Source organism: Canis aureus, chromosome 16 (genome assembly GCF_053574225.1).
Source record: "Canis aureus isolate CA01 chromosome 16, VMU_Caureus_v.1.0, whole genome shotgun sequence".
NCBI classification, from domain to species: domain Eukaryota; kingdom Metazoa; phylum Chordata; class Mammalia; order Carnivora; family Canidae; genus Canis; species Canis aureus.
The window spans coordinates 24,927,505-24,944,398 of NC_135626.1; the positions used below are offsets into that span (position 1 = coordinate 24,927,505).

General features: G+C 37.8%; 1 protein-coding gene across 2 annotated transcripts in view; it reads right to left on the bottom strand.

The window, feature by feature from the left end:
* USP32 (ubiquitin specific peptidase 32) overlaps positions 1-16,894 on the bottom strand; it is a 216,941-nt gene that overhangs the window by 85,506 nt on the left and 114,541 nt on the right. For both annotated transcript variants that reach the window (XM_077852322.1, XM_077852323.1), the window contains exon 5: positions 12,295-12,454. In XM_077852322.1, the coding sequence (XP_077708448.1) occupies positions 12,295-12,454 (160 nt within the window). The remainder of the gene's footprint in view (positions 1-12,294; positions 12,455-16,894) is intronic.

A 16,894-nucleotide genomic window follows, 5' to 3' on the forward strand; every position in this document is an offset into this window, starting at 1 on the left:
GATTAGCCATCTGATCTTGAGAAAGTTTCTTTCACTTCTCATAGCCTTAGTTTCCTCATTTTTAGAATATGGATAAAATGAACCTCAGAGAGGGCACAAGTATTAAACAAGATGATATACACAGAGTATGTATAGTGCCTCCTCTAGTAAGTGCTTAATCTGCACTAGTAATGAACTATCAGGAAAAAAAAAATTAAGGAAACAATCCCATTTAGGAAGGAATGAAGTATCTAGGAATAAATTCAATCAAGCAGAGAGGAAACCTGTACTCTGAACCTTCGTTCTGTTTGCATTCCTTTCCCTTTATTTTTTGTGTATTTATTATAGGTTTTTGGTTTGTGGTCATCATGAGATTCACATATAACACCTCCCTATGTATATAGCAGTCTATTTTAAGTTTGCGGTTGCATAGCTCAAATGCATTCTAAAAATGTTACATTTTTTACCATCTGCCCCTGCATTTTTTGATGTCATATTTTACTTTTTATTCTGAGTATCCCTTAACTAATTATTGCAGAAATAGTAGACTTTACTACTTTGTCTTTTAATCTTCATACTAGCATTACAAGTGGTCATGCTACCTTTACTATATATTTGCTTTTACTAGTCAGATTTTTTTTTTCATAATTTTCTTACACTTCTAGTCACAGCCTTTTCTTTTCCACCTAAACAAGTCTTTTTAATGTTTCTTATAAGGCTGGTTTGATGGTGATGAACTCCCTTAACTTGATTTTTGGGAAACTCTCTCTCTCCTTTTATTCTGAGTGATAACCTTGCCAGGTCGAGTATTCTTGGTCCTAGTTTTTTTTCCCCTTATAGTACTCAAAATAAATCATGCTACCTCCTTTTGGCCTGCAAAGTTTCTCCTGAAAAGTCAGCTCGTGGTCTCATGGGGGTTCTCTTGTATTTACTCTTACTGTTTTTTTTTTTTTTGTTTTTTTTTTTTTATTTATTTATGATAGTCACAGAGAGAGAGAGAGAGAGAGAGGCAGAGACACAGGCAGAGGGAGAAGCAGGCTCCATGCACCGGGAGCCCGACGTGGGATTCGATTCCGGGTCTCCAGGATCGCGCCCTGGGCCAAAGGCAGGCGCCAAACCGCTGCGCCACCCAGGGATCCCACTCTTACTGGTTTTACATTTCTCTCTGACCTTTAATTTTTGACAGTTTATTTGGGGGGAGGGGCAGAGAGACAAGCAGACTCCCCACTAAGCACAGAGATCAACATGGGGCTCAATCTCACAATGCTGAGATTAAGACCTGAACCAAAATCAAAAGTTGGACACTTAATTGAGCCACCCGGGCTCAATTTAATTTTCGACAATTTAATTATTATGTTTCTTCCTATGGATCGCTTTCGGTTTATCTCATTTGGAATTCTCTGCGATTCCTGGACTTGAATGTTTCCTTCCCCAGATTTAGAGTAGTTTTCAGCTATTATTTCTCAAAAAATGTTTTCTGCCCCTTTCTCTCTTCTCCTTTTGAGACCCCTATAATGCAAATATTATGCCTGATGTTGTCCCAGAGGTCCCTTAAACTATCCTGATTTTTAATAATTTTTTTCCTTTTCGTTATTTAGCTTGGGTAATTTCTACCATTCTGTCTTCCAGATTACTGATCTATTTTTCTGCACCATTAATCTGCTACTGATTCCCACTAGTATATTTTTCATTTCATTTTATTTTATTATTTTATTTTTTTAAAAGATTTTATTTATTCATTCATGAGAGACAGAGAGAGAGAGGCAGAGGCACAGGCAGAGGGAGGAGAATCAGGCTCAAGGCAGGGAGCCTGATGCAGGAAACGATCCTGGGATCTCCAGGATCACGCCCTGGGCCAAAGGCAGGTGCTAAACGGCTGAGCCACCCAGGGATCCCTATTTTTCATTTTAGTTACTATATTCTTCACCTCTGATTGTTTTTTTTAATATTTTCTTTGTTGATGTTTTCAATGTTGTTTATCCAATTTCCTCCTGAGTGTGGTGAGCATCTTTTAGGACCATTACTTTTAAGTCTTTATCAGGTAGCTTGCTTATCCGTTTCATTAGTTCTTTTTCTGGGGTTTTATCTTTTTGTCATGTGGAACATATTCCTGTTTCTCCTCATTCTACCTGACTGTATTTCTATGCATTCGGTAGATCAACCACATCTCCTGTCTTGAAGGAGTGGCCTTATGTAGAATATGTCCTGTGGGGCCCAAAAGCATAGTCCCTCCTGGTCACCAAAATTAGGAGCTCCAAGGGTATCCTCTGTGTGGGTTGTATGTGCCTTCCTATTGTGACTGGGCTCTGACTGCTCCAAGTGAGGCTGTCCCTAGCACACCTGACTGAAATGACCAGATGCAGCTGCTACAGGCACACTGGTGAGTTGGGCTGACCCTTAGGGCAGAAGCCAGTTTGGGGGTTGCTGGTCCAGGCTATAGCCACATGCTGGGCACAGCATGGTGGGAGCTACTTTGGAGGTCCCTGGTCTTGGTGGAGGTCCCCCAATGGGTGCTATGTGGTGGAAGCCATTTGAAGAAGGGTACTAGACCCAGCTGAGGTCATCTACCAGACACACATGGTAGAGCAGAAGCTGCTGTGGAGAGTCATCTGCCTGGGGCAGTCAGTTTAAGGGTGCAGGAATGTTGAGGCAGGGTTGAGTGGTGCTAGCAAAGTAGATGGAGAATGTCAGAAATGGCACCTACCAGCACCAGACCAGCTAGGTAGGAGAGTAAGAAAAATGGCGCCCACCCGTGTTTCTGTTCCAGGAGAAAGTTCCTACAAATCTCTGCCCCTTCAGCACTTGCACTAAAACTGGTGAATAAACCTCCTTCACATATGGCCCAGGGACTTTTCAAACTCCTGCCTCTGTGTTCTTGGAGTGAATGCATTTGTGCACAGGCTACTTTTAAGAGTAGAGTTTTGGGTTTCTTATGGCTCAGCGGCTCTTCTGGAGTTAAAGCTCTGCTGCCAGGCTTTTTGGGAGCTCATCTTTCCAGTGCAGGCCCCCAGAGTGGAATGTTCAGTGAAAGGCTTGAAATTCCTCGCTCTCCAGAAAGGACTTCCGCATTTGTGAAATCCCTCCTGCTTAAGGGTTACCATACTGGGATGTTGTTCCTGATTACACCACATCTCTGTGCCCCTTCCTACCTATATCAATGTGGCCTTTTCTTTATATCTTTAGCTGTGAAATAGCTGTTCTGCTACTCCTTAGGTCATTCTGAGAAAGAGTATTCTATATGTAGTTGTAGCTTTGGTGTGTCTGGAGAGGAGGTAAGCCCAGAATCTTTCCAGTTTACCATCTTACCCTCTTTGACCTAATCTCAGGTATTTAAAATAGCAAATTATGACAGAAAAATATAATAAACCTTGTAAAAAAATTTTTTTGTTAAGATCGATCTACTCAAACATTAAAAACTTAATTCTGGGCTAAAGTTCCAATTCGATTTCTTGAATAAAAAAACAAAAGTAAGGTAACAGTAATTTGGAATTTGCAGTCCTGAAAAATGCACCTGCTACAATAAAATCTAAAATCTTGTATAAATCAAATCAGTTAATTATTCTAGCTCTATACTGAATACAAATAGCTCCCCAGTTTCCTTTATGATTTACATAAAAGAGAACAGCACTTGATTAAATATGGCAGTGTGTTCAACTATGACTTCAAATTTTATAATTGCATGTGAAAAAGTAATTAAAAGCATCTACACTCTAATATAAATGTTATTTAAAAGTGAAAAATTAAAAAAAAATAAAAATAAAAGTGAAAAATTATAATTTCTTTTTGTTTTCTAGATACCTTGGCTCATTACACAAATTTAAATGGAGTCACTGACACTTTAAAATAAATATTTTCTGTCTACTTATAAATTAGTTAATAACAATCTTTATCTTTTTTATCACAAGTTTCCACATTCAGGACACATTATTTGAAAAGTTTAACGTGGGCAGCCCCAGTGGCTCAGAGGTTTAGCACTGCCTTTGGCCCAGGGTGTGATCCTGGAGACCCTGGGATCGAGTCCCATGTCGGGCTCCCTGCATGGAGTCTGCTTCACCCCCTGCCTCTGTGTGTGTGTGTGTGTGTGTGTGTCTAATAAGTAAATAAAATAAAATCTTTTAAAAAGGAAAAAAGAAAAAAAAAAAAAAAAGAAAAGTTTAACGTACTAAATATTCTTTGAGTGCAAGAGTCTGCAAAGAATTCAATTGTGAACTGCTTAGCCAGAAACTGGGAATTTACATATAATATGACAAATCATAGCCATCAGAATGTAAACCTACCCATGTCAGAATTTCTAAATGAAATTTAGCAGTAATTCTGACTTTGTGATAATGTCTTCATACTAAACCCCATGAAGAAAGTAGCTATTTACTGAAGCCCATGGCAACTCAGTTGTCTGTTCTACAGGTTCTTTGTTTCTATAAATTGTAAAATAAAACAAACTAAAAAGAAAAAGACTTCCTTCCCACAGATGTGGACAAGTTAATTTTTATACCAATCTACCGCCCTCTATTCAAAATTACTTGCTTCTAAAACAATTACTCCCTGGAGATAATGGGGTGAAGCTCACTGACATTTGCAAGCCAAGTGTTCACTGATACAATAGGATACAAATTCATTGTAAAGCACCAATTCCAGAACAGGTGCCAAGTGAGTCCTTTAGAACAGGTATTATTTTATGGACCTCTAAAGGGTAGAACTATAGGCTACTCCAAATATGTCACTTTGGCCTAAGGATTATATTTAGTTGAAGGTAATTGAGAAGTAGATAAAAGAAAAGCTCTCTGCAAACTACCCATCCCTTCCTCATTTGCTTAAGTTGTAAAAGTGTCTACCTTGATCCTCTATCAAGGACGAAAGTAATCACCAGATTGCTGTAGATCTTTAATACAGAGATTGCACTAGATAAATGAGTCTACATAACAAACCTTGCTAACCAGCCCAATCTATTAGTTTCTCCAAACATCTGCCTTGCCATAATTTGCCACTTCTAGAAGCTCAAAGTCCTTTTCCTTTGTCTTGTCCTTTCTCTACAAAATTACTATTCTTTGCTAAGATGCTATATAAACTCAAGTTCTAACCATCTGTTTTGTAACTCATCAATGAATACTCCTATGCATAAGCAATGTTAATAAACTTATGTTTTTCACTTGTTATCCTGCCTTTTTTCAGTCTAATTTAAAGGGTCCCAGCCAATGAATCCAAGATGGGTAAAGGAAAAAAAGTTTTCCTCCCTACATGCCTTAAAACACACCTGTAAGATAAATTGTATCATTATTCCTGTTTTCCAAAGGAAGAAAAAGAAGTTTATAGAGATGAAATAAATTTCCCACAGTCACATGAGTAGTAAGTGGTAGGGTCAGTGTCTGACTCAGAATCTGAAGAACTCTTAAACATCCTATCAGTATTTCTCAAAATGTAGTTCAGTTCACAGTCCACCTACATCAGTAACATGCACTTTTAATACACTCTCCAAATAATTCTAATGCTCAATAAAGACTAGTAACTACCAATATTTCACAGTAGCCTTGTATTTGATTAGTTTTTTATTTTGGAGTATCCTCTTTACAAGACACAAGGATATGACAAAATTCAACTAAATTCAACTAAGATGCCAGCAATTCAAAAGGCTATAAATAACTGAGAAAATTTAAAGTATAGCATTTCTTCAGGCTCTTGCCATTAACTACTGACTTACTTCCATGGCCACCAGGGAAATCAATGGGTACACTATAGAGGTAGATGAAATAATTAGTTCAATAGATAATTCCCTCCTATTTATAGTAAATTGGTCCTCTATGTGCCTTAACACTAATTCATTTTCTGTATTTCACATCATTTATCTAACCAAGAGTTTTATTTGTTTTTTAATTAAGATTTATTTATTTATTTATTTATTTATTTATTTGAGAAAAGAGAGCAAAGCAAGACAGCATGAGTGGGGGTGGGGTTTAGAGGGAGGGGACAGGGCAGAGAGAGAGCGAGAAGCAGGCTCCTTGCTGAGCAGGGAGCCCGACAAGAGGCAGAGTTCAATTCCAGGACCATGGGATCATGACTTGAGCCCAAGGCAGACGCTTAACCGACTGAGCCACCCAGGCGCCCTGAGACTGTCGAACCTTATTCAAACATGATGTTGGCCCTTCTTCATATAGGTTTAGTGCTATAATCCTAAAACAACGTGTACCTTCCGCTTACTCCTGGGGAAATCAAATGTTTAATTTAGTACTTAGTGTTGGGGCCAGGCGGGAAGGGAAACTCCTCAAGATGGCGGATACGCCAAAATGGCTGAGGTTCCTGTCACCACCTCCACTTGGGACAACAGCTTGAGCAGACTCTTACACCTCTCCTTTGGACTTCCCCAACCGAACCCAATGCCCTTCAAACCCCAGAGGAGGAAGTCACCTTTGACTGGTTGGATTGCAATCCTTCCTTTGCATAGTGAGGGTCACTCTGACTGGTTGGATTGCAATCCTTCCTTTGCATATGAGCCAACCAATAGGAAACCGTTCTGCCTTACAACGTTATGTAAACCCCCTACCACCTTGTCTTGGCACGACTTCCTCGACTCACTCTCTTTCCCCCGTGAGTCGTGGAACCTCGCCCGAGGGTGCCTGCAATAAAATCTGTTCTTGGACCCTCGCTTGCCTTGGCGGTCTCATTTCCATCTAGTTACTAAAAAACTTAATACTTAGAAAGTAGACTTTTAGTGGCTGAAAATTTTTCAATATTATCCAGTCCAATAATATGTATTTAGTCCATTGTACTAAGAACTCAAAGATAAACTGGAAAAGAGCCTTGTCCTTCAGGTACTTGTAACTTCTGGGGGGAAATCAAAGTCATTCCCTTTTTTTTTTCAAAGCCATTTCCAAATGCCTCTAAGGTAGGCAAAAAGCATCTTAATTGCTTTAATTGAAATGTAAAATGTACAGGAATGCAAATGGAAATTAATTAATTCAAACTAAAGAAAAATGGAGAAATCATGATAAAAAGAGAGCATATGAATTGGGCTTTGGTGACAAAGAAGTATTTCAATTGTCAAGGGCTGAAAGATGAAACGCAATCTTAAATGAAGGAATATTAGAAGTGAAATATAGGGTAGCTATAAATGTTCATGGGGTATAGTCATGGAATACTGACTGGTCCTCTGTAGTTGAAACAGAGAACATATGCAATGAGAAATGAATACAGAAAATTAAGACTAGGAAACTAAGAGACTTCAGAGCCATGCTAAGTTTAAACTTTGTTCTATAAAAAATGAAGACTCCTCAAAGATTTTAGAGCAGGGAAAAGAAGAGTATATATGCATATATATATATGATTAATTAAACAAAAACAAACACAACAAATTTGTCTTTCATTCTTCCCTAGCATTAACATATAATCAGATAAATAAGGACAAGTATTACAATGACGGCAGTAGTAAAGAAAGATGCAAAAAATATGGCTGAGTTAAGAGAGATAGGATCTAATGTGAAGCCTGACAAGGAAAAGCCAAAATTAATATCAAATTGGATAACTGGAATTTCAAATACTATTAACCATAACAGAAGAGACAGGAGGAAGAATATGTTGTTTGCTTTCTGAACCGTTAGATAGGTTGAAAGCAAGGAAACATGCGTTTGATTTTACATAAGAGATTAAGATGTTAGAATATATAATTTTAAAAAGGAACAACAGAAGCACCTGGGTGGTTCAGTCAGTTAAGTGACTCTTGATCTCTGCTCGGTCTTAATATTAGGGTCAAGTTTGAGCTCTGCATTGTTTAAAAAAAAAAAATAGAAAGAAAAAAGAAAAAAGAATAGGCCCCAAATGGAGTCACTTGTGCTGAGCCCCATGTCAGCAAACGAAGATTTAATATGTAATCTAATTGTAATTTCAACCTCTCCCAGAAATGTGACCTTTAACCAGTCAATCTGGAATTATCTGATCAGTACTAGTAGTCTGCCTGATAGACAATCACCGCCCCCCTAGTGCCTTCCCCAAAGGAGGGTGACCTTGCCTGAAACAATCTAACAATCTACTCTTAGTTAGAAACTCCCCTTTAGGAATGTCTGGGTGGCTCAGTGTTTGAGCATCTGCCTTGGGCTCAGGGCGTGATCCCAGAGTCCCGGGACAGAGTCCCATATTGGGCTCCTTGCATGGAGCCTGCTTCTCCTGTCTCTGTCTCTCTCTGTGTCTCTCATGAATAAGTAAATAAAATCTTAAAGAAGGAAGGAAGGAAGGAAGGAAGGAAGGAAGGAAGGAAGGAAGGAAGGAAAGAAGGAAGGAAGGAAGGAGAAAGGAAGGAAGGAAGGAAGGAAGGAAGGAAGGAAGGAAGGAAGGAAGGAAAAGAAAAGAAAAAAGAAAAGAAAAGAAAAGAAAAGAAAAGAAAAGAAAAGAAAAGAAAAGAAAGAGAGAGAAACTCCCCTTTACTCCTAATTCCTGCTCCCTTCTGTCTATAAAAACCTTCCATTTTGTAGAACTCCTCAGAGTTCGTTTCTATTTGCTAAATGGGATACTGCCCAGTTCATGATTTGAACAAAGCCATTTGTTTTTTTTTTTTTTGAACAAAGCCATTTGATCTTCAAATTTACTCAGCTGAATTTTGCTTTTCACTAATATCCAGGAGGTGTTTATTAAAATGAATATACAATTTGAGATACTGCAAGACCATAAAACTTCGTCAAGAAATGACCTGCAGAGATATGAAGGATAGGCAAAGCAATGGAAATGGCTGTAATGAAACAAAGTATGCACATCATCTAAGAGTAAAACAGAGATAAAGGTGAACCCATGAGAAATAACTTACACTTAAAAGGTAGACAGAAAAAAGAGAGCAGTAAAGAAAACTGAAATAATAAAAAACTAGGAAAATACAATGTTTCAAAACCCAGAGAAGAGAATTTCACAAAAACTGAATGGTCAACAGTGCTAAAAAGCCCCAGAGAGATATGAGTAGATAAAATGACCCTAAGAAGAAACCACTCAGTTTACTGTTATTTTTTAAGATTTTATTTATGTGTGTGTGTGTGTGTGTGTGTGAGAGAGAGAGAGAGCACACACATGTGCACAAACGAGCAGAGGAGAAGTAGAGGAAGACGCAGACTCCCCAAGGAACAGGGAACCCAGTGCAGGACCTTAATCCCAGGACCCAGGATCATCTTAATCCCAGGATCCAGGATCATCTGCAGAAGGCAAATGCTTAACTTAATCACTCAGGTGCCTGAAACCACTCAGTTTAGAGTGGTTAGTCACTGGTCATTATTTCAGGTGAAACAATGCATCTATATTAATATTTGCTTTAAATAATTCAAGATATTTTTTAACAAGGCAAAGGCACTGTAACTTTCAAATACTATTAAAAATTCAAAAATCTTCCCAAGTGATAAAAAGCTAAATACAAAAAAATCACTTTCAAATAAAAATGGAACCATATAATGGGATAACATTTTTAACATTTTCACATTATTCTGACTGATTGAATTTAAGTAAGTCTGCAATTTAAGTGCTTTCCAAAATAAGCAATAAGTAGCATTTGGATTTGCAAAGTATGTCAGATGTAATTTAACTTTAAGCAACTGACAAAGACTTTCTCCTTGACCACACTTCAGTCCTGCTTTGAGCCCTCTTTTCGATGAAGCCTCCAACTTGGATCCCATTTGGTCTTTGGCCTGCTCAAATCCAGTCTTAGAAAAGAATCCTGCCAAGTTGTCCCCTCTCCCCTTGAAATCTGATCCATTTCCTCATACCCCACCTTTGATGAATAAGTTCTTGGCTTGCATTTAGCAAGAATCTCCCTACCCTTGACACCTCCTTTTAGCAATTTTCCTTCCACTGACCACCTTGCCTTGCTCCCTGACTACAACTCCCCATTTGTTCTTGTTATAGAGTTACGACCAACTTCTCTCTCCTATTGCAATACACTACAGCAGAAGTCTGAAATTTAAGTTTTCCTTAACATTTTAACAAGTGTCAGAATAATTTTCCTTTAATATAAGTCATTAAAAGTAGTCACATTCTTAGCCAATATTAACAGAAAAATAATTTACCATACAATCACAACTGAAAGCAAAATTTCAGCAAAATATCCGTAAGCTGACAATTTAAATACTAATTTAAGTTAGAGGTTACATTCTCTAATTTTTTATGCAAAACAGTTTTTTTAAAGAGGTTTCTTATAAAAAATAAAGACCACTGAATAGTAGTAGAATCAAGTTCATTGCCTACTCATGCCAGAATTTATCTGAACTTCTGGTAACAATGGAATGAAAAATGGGCAGAAAAGTAGCTGCTGTGTAATTTGGGGCCAGTCATAAGTTCCATAAAGCAACAGATACAAATAGTACTGGACATCCAAGGTACGCTATTCAGTCAACAAATATTTATTTATAAGGCTTGGGACAGAGGGAGAAAAAGGAAAGATAATATAGATTCTATGATTTAAAGAGAGATGATATGTACACTGGGGTGGAGTCTGCTTGGCATTCTCTCTCTCCTTCCCCCTCTGCCCCTTCTCCACCACCACACTGGCACATTCTTTCTCTTAAAAAAGGGGGGGGGGGGGAGAAATGACATATACAAATAAATAGAATGCTATAAATAATTATAATAAAAGGTAGAAAGTGGTAAGTTCATCCAAGAAGAATACAAAAAATGTGTTATGAGAGTTCAGAGGAACAAGAGATGATTTCTCACAGGAAGGCAAGAAAAGGATTCATAGAAACAAAGGGGCATGTGATTTAAGTCTTCAAGGATGATTAGGATTTATAGGGAGAAGGAAAGGGAGAGGCATTCCAGTATTAAGAAGCAGCATTAGAAAAAGCCCAGTGCAGGTACTTTTCTGTACTCACAGGAAAGTATGATAGAAATTAACACTTAAGATCTATACAGTGGTAGCTTCAATATCATCCCTCAAAAATTCATGATCACCTGGATCCTCAAAATATGACCTTACTTGGAAACAGGTTCTTTGTAGATATAATGAATTCAGCATCCTAAATTTAGGTTGGGCCCTAAATCCAGTAACTGGTGTCCTTATCAGAAAAAGAGAGGACACAGATTCAGAGAAGGCCACAGAAAAATTGAGGCAGAGTGGAGTTATACTGATACAAGTAAAGCCTGGAGTAACCAGAAACTGAGAGAGGCAAGGAAGGATTTCTTCCCTTGGGCCTTCAGAAGTAATGTGTTAACACCTTGAGCTCAGCTTCCACCTTGAGTTACTTCCAATAACTGAAACAAATTTCTGTTATTTCAGTTTATGAATTGTGCTAATTAATTAGTTAAAAGCAACTTTAAGAAACTAATACCACTTGGTTAAGGACAATTAACAGAGGGCTATTGTGAAATAGTATGAAATTGGTTTCTGTCCCCGGTTTCTGCTAATATTAAGTCTTTGACTAAACTTTCTTAAAACTTCCTGAGTGATAAGGGTTTCTGACAAAGAAGTCCTAAATCCCTTGTAATTTCCTGGGTGATAGCAGTCTTTTGTTCTAATGCTTGAGGTGACTCTTGGTGGGCTTCTGGATGGGGGCTGGTCACCAGAAAGACTAAGCCATAAGTAGAAACTTGGAACTTTCAGCCCTACTCCCTGTTTACTGGAGACTGGAAATTGAGTTAATAATTGATCATACATACATGATGAGGCCTCCATAAAAATCCCAAAAGTATGGGCTTTGGAGAGCTTCTAGATTGATGAACACATACAATGCTAGAAGGGCTGGTGCATCTCAGCTCCTGTCCTTGGGACCCTTCCAGACTTGCCCTAGGTATTTCTTCATCTGGCTGTTCATCTGTGTTGTTTTTTTTTTTTTTAACATATCCTCTATTAAATATTAAGTCAGTAAATATAAACTGTTTCCCTAAGTTTTATGAGGTCTTTACCAAATTATCAAACCCAAGGAGGGGGATTATCTAATAGAGCTGGTTGATCAGAAGCACTGGTGACAACTAGGATTTGTGATTGGCCTCTGATGTGGGCAGCAGATGGATAGTCTTTTTGGACTGAGCCCTAAACCTGTGGGGTCTATGCTAACCCCCAGGTAGATAGTGTGCCAGAACTGAACTGAATTGTAGAACACTAGTTGGTGTCTACAGAACATTGAGGAATTGCTTTGGGTGGATAAACTTCACACATTTGAAGTACAAAAGTATTCAGTGAGTAGAGGAGAAAATAAAAGTTTTCCTTTTTAGCTATGTATCAAAAGCTCCAGAAATTTATTTTATTACATTTTGGAAGAAAAATATCACTGACAATAAATTTATCCTTAATAGGCATATTCTCATATTACCAGGCAATTATATTAAAAAGTGAATAGAAAACAATGAAATGCCATTACTTACAATGTGTGACTCCAGCTAGAGTTTGGTAGAAAGTGGGAGTATCACTATCATCAGTGAGGGTGACATAAACACCTCCAGATAGTAGCCAACGAGAGAAGGTAAAAGCATCTTTGTTTAGAAGAAGCCAATTTCTAAACTTTTCATAGTTTACCTTTTCACCCTAAAATTAAAAGAAAAAAAAACCCATACATTTAGTCAAATTTTAAGGTATCTTACTTAAAACTAGCACAAACTGAACTTTGTGATTCATTTACCTTTCTTCTATCTACAAAGAATGGATTATTTTTCTTTTTTAAGATTTTATTTATTTATTTTCATGAGAAACACATAGTGGCAGAGACAGGCAGAGGGAGAAGTAGGCTCCCCATAGGAAGTCTGACGTGGGACTCGACCCTGGGACTCCAGGATCACACCCTGAGCCAAAGGCAAATGGGATGGATTATCTAAGTAACACTAGAGGCTGTATACTTGGAAATCAAACTGTGTTCAAAAATAATTGTATTTCAGAACTTCTATTTGCATAAAATCTATACGCTAATTGTAAATTATTTCATCAATTCATTAGAGCAATGGAATGCTACTAATAAGCCACATTTTATTAAGGTATATCTTTTTTTATTTTGGGTATATCTTGAAATTAGTGAACTGCATTTTTTTCTATATTTAAGAAGGACAATTCTTTATGTGCCTTCTCCCTCTTCTTTAGCATCTTAATCTGTCATAATTATCACATTTTGATTAAAAATGTATAGTATTAAAATGCTCTTAAATTTCACTGGCAAATTAAAAGCAACTGTCCAGGGGCCCTCTTTCAGAAAGCATCTGAAAACGTATTCAAAGGCAACTAGAACACAAAAACAAGTCAATTTCTGTCTTTTTTTTTTTTTTTTTGCTTTCTTGTCAAGTATTTTGTCTTCTAAATCTCTGGATTAAAAAAAAGTATCTGCTCTGAGAAAGAACATCACAGAGCTGTGCAAGTCAATTTCTTTGTCTGGAAGACAAGAGGACTGAGGGTGAATGAGAGCCAGATGTTTCTATGAGAAAAAGAGAGAAGCAACCCACATGGAAATACAATGAACAATGACATTCAGAAGCCTATTAGATGTAATCCTGATAGAAATATTAAAGGAGGGATCCCTGGGTGGCGCAGCAGTTTGGCGCCTGCCTTTGGCCCAGGGCGCGATCCTGGAGACCCGGGATCGAATTCCATATCGGGCTCCCGGTGCATGGAGCCTGCTTCTCCCTCTGCCTGTGTCTCTGCCTCTCTCTCTCTCTCTCTGTCTATCATGAATAAATAAACAAAATCTTTAAAAAATAAAAATAAAAAAAAAGAAATATTAAAGGATACAAATAACTCATAACCTAAAAGAGATATATGGTAGAAATAATTTCTACATTGTTTGGCAGCGTCCTACTTAAGTACAGCAATATACTTAGCCACTAGTAGTTTCAGAACATTGAGCAGTGCAATCCAGAACATCAAGATCACATTGACAGTCTTGTTTTTCTGAATGGAAGAATATGGCATTCAGAGTTGCTGCAGGGACATGTAAGGACATTCCCAATTTGTTTAGAGATTAGGGATCATAGCCATATTCTTTCTCTGTTTCCTACATTTAGTCTAGCAAGAGGATTAGCAGTATATAGCCCACAAGCTCACATACATTTTTATACATCTTAACATCTCTGACATTGGGATGAGTTGGATTTTTTTTTAAGATTTTATTTATTATTCATGAAAGACACAGAGAGAGGCAGAAATACAGGCAGAGGGAGAAGCAGACTCTCTGTGGGGAGCCTGATGTGGGACTCAATCCCAGGACCCCGGGATCACAGCCTGAGCCAAAGGCAGACGCTCAACCAGTGAGCCACCCAGGCATCCGGGGATGAGTTATAAAATCAATAGTGTCTTTCAATTATAACTGGCAGGCTTTTTTTCTATCTTTATAATACATACAGGTTTATCTTATAATTGATGGGATCTTAGATACAGTAAAACACATGTAGCATCAATGGTTTCAGTGAAACTAATATGATGTTATAAATGTACCCTCATGTACTAAGAAAAAAGCTGCCAACTAAGACAGGCACTTCTACCACCTTCACATGTAGTTAATATTGAGTATTTACAATTCCCTAAGCACTGTTCTAAACATTTTTTAAAAGACTGTTTTTTGAGTAATCTCTATACCCAATGTGGGGCTCAAACTCACAATTCTGAGATCAAGAGTCATAAGCTCCCCTGACTGGGCCAGTTAGGCACCCCTAAACATTTTTATATTAATTTAATCTTCAAAGTAACTTTCCATAGGAGATACTATTATCATCCTTATTTTACACAAGAGAAAACTGAGGCATTTAAAAAGTTAAATAATCTATGGGTCCTTGGGTGGTTCAGTCAGTTAAGTGTCTGCCTTCGGCTCAGGTCATGGTCCCAGGGTTCTGGGACTGAGCCCCATGTCGGGCTCCCTGCTCAGCAAGGAGTCATCTCCTCCCTCTGCCCCTCCTCGTTTGTGCTCTACCTCTCTCTCTTTAATAAATAAATATGAATTTCTACCTTAAAAACTGACTACTAAAGAAAATATTCAGTAAGGAAAGAATAATACAACTCCTACATGAATTCCTTTATAACTTCATCAAGGCTAATAAAAGCACAAGATAGAAAAAACTGAAATCCATTCCATGTCACTTAAGTCTAGGTGTTAGGTCCACATCTTTTAGCAAATGTGCTTCTCTTTATAGTTTTTGGGGGCAGGGGGTTTGGATTGCAAAAACAAACAAAACACATAAAGCACTGTTATGGAAGATCTAAAGAAGTGTATTCTAAGTAGACTCACACTGAAACGTAATTTTAAAAGGGTTTGGACACAGACACATCACTCAAATTACAGCCAGTAAATGTATCAAATAGTTGAATCAGATAAAAATTAGCCCATTTGTAGTGTTGATTTTTTACCAACCATAAGCATCTAGTAATTTAAGTAGCCTCTTCATGAGAGACTCCTAACTCTGGGAAACAAACAAAGGGTTGTAGAGGGGAGGTGGGTGGAAGGGATTGGGTAACTGGGTGACTGGGTGAAGGGCACTAAGGAGGGCACTTGATGGGATGAGCAAGTGTTACACTATACACTGGGTGTTATACTATACGTTGGCAAACTGAATGTAAATTAAAAAAAAAAAAAAATAGCCTCTTCATGAGTATTCCAAAACCAGGGTCTCTCATTTCTTTGATCTTTCCTCTTCCAAAGATCTGTCCTTCACACAACATTTAACCGCAGCCTTACTAATAGTCTTATAATCTTTTTATTATAATAACTGTTCCCTTTCCATTAAATGCAATTTTAAACATTCCACTTTTCCCCTCACAATTTCCTCTTATGAGCAAACTTCTTTTAGTACCCTAACACCTGTGATTTTTAAATTTATTTTATTTTTAAAAATTTTTTATTTTTTTAAAATTTGTTTTTATTGAAGTTCGATTTGCCAACATATAGTATAACACCCATTGCTCATCCCCATCAAGTGCCCTCCTAATTGCCTGTCACCCAATTACCCCAACCCCCTGCCCACCTCCCCTTTTGCAACCCTTTGTTTGCTTCCCAGAGTTAGGAGTCCCTCACGGTTTGTCTCCCTCTCTAATTTTTCCCACTCAGTTCTCCCATGATTTTTTTTTTTTAACTCCACAGGACTAACACCAATGACCTTCCTCCACATTACAAAATCTAATAATCACTTCTCAGTGATCAAAGGCCAACTCACTTGATCTTTCAGTTTATTTGATATAAGCATTCCTTTCTCTTAAAACATTTTCATCACTTGGCTTCCAGGACACCAATCTCTTTTGGTTCTCCTCTCAGACTATTCCTTAGGCTCCTGCTTTGATTCTTCTTCATCTCATTAATCTCTAAATGTCGGAGTACAGGACTCAGTCTTCCAATCTGTTTTCTATCTAAATTCACTCCAAGATGACCTCATCCTCAACTGTAAGTCAACAAATTCTATCCCATGAACTTTAAGTTATATATCAAAAAGCATAGTTGACATTTCCACTTTAACGTCTAAAGTGATTCTCAAATTTATGTCCTAAATCTCCCTTGATATCAAAACCCCAAACTTCTGCCTCCAGTAGTCCTAGCCATTATAATTAATGGATACTCCATTCACTTTCTAAATTAAGCCAAACACTTTAGTCATCCTCTTCTCTCTCTGCCACAGCCCATAATCAATACAAGAAAAATTCCTGTCAATTCTCTCTTCAAAATAAATGCAGAATCTGAAAACTTCTCATCACCTCTATATCATGATCTACCTGCTATATGATCTACATGATGATCACCTCACACCTGGATTATTCACAGACATCTCAGTTGGACTGTTTAACCTACCCTCTACATGAGCCAAATTGATCACATTAAAAAAAAAAAAAAAAAAAAACACCTCATGTTGGGGTGCCTGGGCCTGGGTGGCTCAGTTGGTTACCTGTCTGACTCTTGGTTTCAGCTCAGATCATGAGGTCTGAGACTGCAGTCATGGGATTGAGCCCAATGGGCTCCATACTCCGAAGTCTGCTTGAGATTTTCATTAATTCTTTTTTTTTTTT